At 47.6% G+C, this 7,238-nt stretch overlaps 1 protein-coding gene across 1 annotated transcript in view; it reads left to right on the forward strand.

The window, feature by feature from the left end:
• Thada (THADA armadillo repeat containing) overlaps nucleotides 1-6,764 on the forward strand; it is a 317,002-nt gene extending 310,238 nt beyond the window's left edge. Inside the window, exons 37-38 of the mRNA XM_057784137.1 lie at nucleotides 3,888-4,057; nucleotides 5,057-6,764. Coding sequence (XP_057640120.1) covers nucleotides 3,888-4,057; nucleotides 5,057-5,437 — 551 coding nt within the window. The 3' untranslated portion in view covers nucleotides 5,438-6,764. The remainder of the gene's footprint in view (nucleotides 1-3,887; nucleotides 4,058-5,056) is intronic.
• The last annotated feature ends 474 nt before the right edge of the window (nucleotides 6,765-7,238 follow it).

Genomic DNA, 7,238 nt, shown 5'->3' on the forward strand with positions numbered 1-7,238 from the left:
AAGAAGAGAGAGAGGGTGACGGTGTTTGAGAAGATAATTTGTTTCTATATCTGTAGTACCAGGTCCTCACCTGCACAGCTCACACTGTAGAGAGGTAAAGACTGCAAGAACTTTGGGAGCCTAGGCCATGTGTTTCCTTTGGAAACAGGTAGAAAAGAAGGCAAAATCAAAATTCTAGTATTTGAAAAGTTTTTTTCCCCCAAGTATTTTTTAAATGTCAAATAATGGTGGTATGATATTCCTTCTGACATAGAACTTTTCCACTTTTGGGCAGAAAGAGCTCACGGGGGTAGGGCCACTAGTTTCTTCTTGATTTAGAAGATGATTTCCTCTACGCTAACCTCTTCCATCCCTGTCTCCTATGACTCCTGGGATCTGCCCACCTGGTCCACTGCAGATAGACTGTATTGGATGTGTCTACTCTTCAGGTGGCAGATGTTTCTCTCTACTCTTTGGCATTGTGAACAAGGCCATTATGAATGCTCATCAGATGTTTGTTGGAACACAGGCTCTTTCTTAATTTCTCTTGGATAGGCCTAGGAGTAGACAGGGTCTTGTGCTCAGTCCTGTGAGGAACTGAAAGTGTGTTTTCTAGTGGAACCGCACCATTCAACAGTCCTACCAGCAAACTGGAGGGGGTCCTTTCTTTTTTTTTCTCTATACATTGACTAAAAATATACCTGTCTTTTTATTGTTCTCCGCACTCACCCTGGTCATTTAGAAGTAATCTCTGTGGGGTTTATTGGTTTTGTTTGATTTGGTAATATGTCTTTTGTTTTTAAATTGTGTGTGTGTGTGCGTGCGTGCGTGCATGTGTGTGTGTGTGTACCTGCAGGTACTTTCAGAGGCCAGAAGGGGACGCTGGATCCCCCGGAGCTGGAGTGACAGGTGGTTGTGCCCTGCCCAACATGAGTCTGGGAACTGAACTGAAATTGTATCCTCTGAAAAAGCACCAAGTGTCAACTGCTGAGCCGTCACTCAAGCCCTCTTGTTTTGGGGTGTTTTGTTTCTTGGCAGCATCTTGGTTAACCAGCTAGCCTTGAACTCACCATAAATTCCTAATCTTCCTACCATCATCTCCAGAGTGCTGGTATTACAGACATGCACCTGGTTTATAAAGTACTAGGGATTAAATTCAGGACTCGACATAGTAGGCAGCCCTATATCAGCTGGCCTACATCCGCAGACCCTGATTCTGCACTTGAGTTTCACTAATTCATGTGTCTGTCATTTTGTCCAAAACACACTACCAAGCTAGAGCTGTAGTTGACTGGTGGTGATTGCTTAACATGCATGAAGCCTCGAGTTCCGTGCCCAGCAGTAGCACAGGCATGCACACTCTGCATTGTGCCCCCCCCCCATCTGCATTGCCTTGATTCCCATAGCTTTGTTTTAAGTTTTGAAATCCAAAAAGGAGAGTTCTTGGATTAGTCTTTAGTTTCTGTTTTTTCAAGCTCCTTTGGGTCTGCTGAGTTCAGAGCAGACTCCTGACCACACTTGTTGCTTGGCTGCTGGCTTTCTCATTTCCTTGATTGACTTGCCAGCCGAGTGCTAAGTGGAAAATCCCCTTCACTCTTCCCCAGCCTCCCTTTGAGAGGCAGCCTGGCCAGCAGAGATCTGGGCTCATCTGGCTAAGTTTAGTCTAGGACCAGGTAAGTCAGCCAGCCAGGGAATGTGTAGGCTGTACCTGGCTCAGAAGCAGGAGACCCATTACATCTAATCCCAACATCCCACCTTCCTGGCTTCCTCTGTAGTGCACAGGGTTGTGATAATCTCCAATCACACCACACACATTCTTTTTGTGCCTGTCATCCTGGCATTCTCCGACCCCTTCCTAAGGATGATTAATGGCACAGAGGGAAGTCATTTTGTTGTCAGGTGGGACCAGTGTGGCAACCTGGCCTTCCTGGTGGCATGTCCAGTCACACCCAACAGATGTGCCTGTCATCTGTGCTGCAGGCACTGATTTTACTGTTAAGCGAATTTTGTTTAGGACATGGTGTGTGTCCCTGGCTGACCTGGACCACTATGTAGGTAGACCAGGCTGGCCTTGAACTAGTGGAGCTCTGCTTCCAAAGTGCTGGAATTAAAGGTGTGTTCCAGCACACCTGGCCTGGTGGAAGAACTTTTTACCTTTCCTGTAGCGTTTTCAATCCTTGCCTTAAGGTTAAAAAAAAAAAAAAAAAGGAGGAAGCTCAGGCAGAAGGTAAATTTTTCTGGAAGGTCTCAGGATCAGCCAGCCTGATGCTGACTCCATAATACAGTTTCACACCTGTGCCTTTTTAAATGAGTAAGAATGCGAAGGCCAGCATGGCTGAAGTGTGGCGAACATCTGAGAGCAAGGGGATCAGCCCTGTGTCTGCTCCACTGGACAGTCGCTGACTGCTTGTCTCACATAAAAACACTCCTGCTCCTGGAATGTGCCTGCTGCTCTCCATTGCTTCATACGAACATGAAACTGTTGGCAATTCTGCATTCTTGAGAGCCACTTGGAGTTATCTGTGAAGCAGAAGTAGTGACACCCAGTCCTCAAACTTTGGGGGACTGAGGGTGTAGCTGAGAGGCATAGGACTTGCCTGACAGTCACAAGGCCCTGGCACCACCAAAAAAAAAGCATAGCTCCTGAAAAGATTGAGACCAAACTCTGGATAGGGCTAGATGTGCTGTAGACCTTCCATGGTGGCCCCCATGGCAACACCCTGGGGGCTCAGCCTTCTATTCCAGACTTCAGCCTCCTTCCTGTGTACTGAGCAGGTTCATCTGGGTATCAGATGGCCAGGGATATCTGGGCTGGAGCTGGGACTGGAGATTTGGGAAATAGGAGGGTTCAATAGAAATGCATCATTAAATGGCAGAGGGGAGGGGGTGCCAGTACAGGAGGGTTCCAAAAAGACCTACTCTCTGAGTTGAGAAACTTAAGTCTTGAGGTTCAGGCTGCCTGCTGTTGGAGTGAGAAAGGTTGAATTAGTGGTAGACGTGTCAATACCCCGAACCTGCTTGCAACTCCACATTTAGGTCTAAGGCTACACAGTCAAGTAAGCAGGGTTTCCCCAGGATACATACTTCCTCTTCCTACACTTGCTCTTTCAGCATCCCACCCTCAAAAAGTCAGAGGGCAGAAGAGGGAATCACTATCCATAGAAAGGCAACAAAAGCTGACCCTAAGCTGAGGCCATTGCTCAGTGGCAGACAACTTGTAAAGCACAAAAAATTAGGACCAAAACCCAGTGCACCACCTCCTGGGTGGCCTGTGAGGCGCATAGGGTTTTACGTTCCTAAATGGTTGAGAGCTGGGGATTAGCTCAGTTGGTAGAATGCTTGCTAGAGCACTTAGCCCCAGTATCACGTAACACCGGATGGACATAGTAGCACACACCCGCGGTCCCAATACTTGGGAGGTGAAGGCAAAAAAGATCAAAAGTTCAAGGAGATCCTTGACTACAAACCAGATATGGTGCCCATGTTTGGAATCCTAGCACTGGGCCATGTATTGAGGAGGAAGAAAGTTGGAAGGGGGAAAGACTATGTTTTTACATATGAAATTTGAATGGCAGCATGTATAGATAACACTTTACTGGCACACAGCCACTGTCTCTAATGCATGGACCATGTAAAACAGGTGAGGGGCGTGTGATGCCACTCTTAAGATGACAGCTCCCTCTCCTTCCACTTGTGCTGGAGGGGCCAAGACAAAAGTCTAGTCCTATGGGTGGGGCTGCTCTAGAATAGGATAGGGTGCTGGGATTCAGGCTTAGGACTCATTCTAGCAGTATAGAGAAAAGGACCCAGGAGAGGATTAGGAGCCTTTTATCTGAGACTCTTCATGTCCCGAGTCCTCCAGGCTCCCTGAGCTACATTCATTGATTGCCTCCCTCCTTTCTCTACAGAATTTGCCTTCTGCCAAGTGAATGCCTCCATTGCTCTGGCCTTGGCCTTAGCTGTTCTGTGTGACTTGCTCCGGCAGTGGGACCAGCTGGTACCAGGACTGCCCATTCTCCTGGGATGGCTGCTAGGAGAGGATGATGACCCGCAGGACCTTGTGCAGAGCCCACGTCAGGTAACCCAGCTACTCAGGGAGCTGGGAGGCAGGCAGTGTCCTGGGCCTCTGGATGTAGCACCAACAGTCTCTGATGGTAAAAGTGTATCAGGCCACTCTAATACAGAGTAGAAACTGACTAGGAGAAAACCTCCTGGGGGATGCACACGGCACACACTCACTGAGGCTTACTTCGGAGGGTTCCATGACAAGCTTTCAGATAGTGGGGAAGGGCACTTTAAAAAAATATACCTTGAATATTGAAAATAAAACTGAGAAATGTGTATCATTTGATCTTAGCATGGGCAGCGGTCCTCACAGCTCTGGGAGTAAGCATTTCCCAAGAATTAGGGTCCTTCCAGGAAACATGGTGCTTGACTCCTCTTCCCGCGTGACAGGGAACTCATCTGGAGACTGAAGACCGGCAGAGGCAACACGGGCACTGGGAGACAGAGATCTGTGCCCACTCATGTGACTCTGCTCACTCCCTTGGCATCCTGAGCAGACAGAGCTCAAGCCCCAGTCTGTTTATAGGAAATGTGGCCATGTAGTGAAGTGGTTTTGAGAAAATGACCTTGAAAACCCTGGAAATTGGCTCTAGAAGACTGGTGTCATGCATGTTTTCAGTATGTCTTTGGTCTGCTGCCGAGATTTCCCTTGCTCCCTCCTCTGATTTCTCAGTACACCTTAAAATCTAAGATCCGCTTCCTTGGCAAGGTCCTCTTTTCACCATTAGTTCCCCAAAATACATTGGCTTCGAGCTACTTACACATCTTTATCAAAGGTCCTGTTACGTCTGGAGTGAGACATTCCTCTCTGGTAGAGAAGTACAAAGACCGAAAGTGGAAGGGTGACCTTGAGAGCTCAGGCGGTGAGCACGGTGTTGACAGGCTCGAGTGGGCCCTCTGTCAGCTTTGGAGGAGACACAGATCTCACATCTAGCAAGGCCTTATGTGGTGTGCCTGGGGCTTGGCAGCACTCCCTATAAGGCTCACTGTGGGTGGTTTTCATTTGATGTAGGGAGAAGATGACTACATATTCGAAAAATCAGAAGTCAACTTTTGGGCTGAGACTCTGACCTTCGTGAAATACCTATGTGGGCAACTCTTCCATCTCCTCTGTCAGTCTGGCTGGCCGTCCCCTCACTCCCAGAAGCTCTGTCACCTGCAAACTATAGCATCAGAGCAGCGTCACCTCGTCTCTCAGCTCTTCAGAGAACTTCCACTCTCGGCTGAATTTTTGAAGACAGTGGAGTACACGAGGCTGCGCATTCAGGAGGAAAGGACTTCAGCTGTCCTGAGGCTGCTGGCCTTCCTGGAAGGAAAGGAAGTTCTCAGAGCTGAAGACTGTCCTAGGGAATGGAGACAGTTAATGGCCCCAAGAACAGAAGCAGCATGCTGAAAGACGGCCGGCTCCCAGCTCTGCTCTACAAGAAACATGTTGGACAGAAAGTGAAACTCTTCCCTTTTGTGCCTCCCCCACTGTGGGAGCCTAAGCTTCCTCCTGCAGGGTGCTTTGTCTTTACACTCGTCAGGGCAGCCCGGTTTACAGCTCCTCTAGGAAGTGAGGCTGCTATGTTGAATATTTACTCTGTTCCCAGGTGCAGGCCACCTGCAGGCCTGAATTAACCTTTTCTATCACGAAGAACTGCCAGTCCAGCCAGAGTATATTTTCCATACACTGACTATGAGTTTTAGCACACACAAGTTCCCCCACCCCACGTACAGACAAACACACACACACATACACACACAGTGCTCTTTTGTCTGTTTTGGTTTGGGCTCTGTATAGGAGTTGGAATACTTACCAAACAGCCTATTTGGCCATATTTTTAAACTTTCTTCCATTTTAGCAATGGAGAAATATATCCCAAGTGTTGGGTTCTGGGAGAACTAAGAATCCCCCCCAGGCAATGCTTGTGCTTTATTATCTACGTGCACAAGTCCCTCCAGTCTTTCCCAGAAACGCCTGTGAATGCTAGGAAACCTGGTTGTTGCCGTCAGCTATTTGAAGGAGTTTGGGCGAAAGAGAAGCCTGAACAGTTGCTTGATTAGTTTGACGCCTACACTGTTTACTGTGCTGTGATTGGTGGACGCAATGAAATGACTCTTATTTCAGATGTTAATAAACACATTTAATCCACTTCAGTGATTCCATCTAGAAACCTTAAGGGTTTTCCTCAGTTCCAAGCCCAGCCAACAGGCTTCCCCCGGATACCCAGCAGGTGGCACCCTTGCACACATTATGCTGCTAGTCTACTTCTTTAGCTTACTATATTAAAACTTATTTTAAACTATTATCAGCACTGTGCATGATGGTCGGGCACCCATGCCACAGCATGCATGTCTGTGGAAGTCAGAGTCAGTTTTCTCCTTCCACCTTTACATGGGTTCCAGAAATCCAACTCAGGTTCAGGCTTGCATAGCAAGAGCCTTTATCCACTGAGCCATACATAGCATTGCTGGCCTGGCTTACCACTGGTAATACATACTTTCATCACAGACAGGTCCCATCAAATTGGATGTGCTGTAGCCTGAGCCACATTCCTAGTTACCTACAAAGACCATGCCAGCAATAGTTAGAAACTTGTAGGGGCTATAAATCCGTTCCCAGATGAATGGTCACTTAGGGCTACGGGGAAAGGGAATCGAATACACAGACTAGAGAGGCATTTACTAGGCCCTTTCCTTCTGCAGAAAAGCTGAGATTTCGAATGGAATTGGTCCTTAAAAAGAATACCATCCAGCACCATTAAAAAAAAAAAAAAAGGTAGAGAACTTGTCTTTAGGAAGAGGAAAGACAGGGCAGTGTCTCTAGCATCTCTGAGGAGGACCAGAAACCCCCTAGGTGGTTTTTGCAAACATTCAGCACCAGGTATGGTTTGTATGACCCTGTAGCAATTACCTAGTTAGGCACCAGTCTAGCCCACCCTTGAGAAATTAAACACCTAATGTTTTTTAGTTTGTTTTGGGTTTTGCTTTTCAGAGCCAGGGGTTAGCTGTTTACCCCAAGCTGGCCTCAACACTTGTGTTAACCCTCCTGCCTCTGCCTCCCGAGTGCCAAGATTACAGACACACACCACCACGCCCAGCTTTATACCACTTTTTTTACTATAAGGTCTACTTGGTGAGAGGGGCTGGTGGTGTCATGGGATGATAACTGTGGGAGATTAATTCTGATCAGGGCCCAACAAAGGCCAACT

This window comes from Chionomys nivalis, chromosome 1, assembly GCF_950005125.1.
Source record: "Chionomys nivalis chromosome 1, mChiNiv1.1, whole genome shotgun sequence".
In the NCBI taxonomy this organism is placed as follows: domain Eukaryota; kingdom Metazoa; phylum Chordata; class Mammalia; order Rodentia; family Cricetidae; genus Chionomys; species Chionomys nivalis.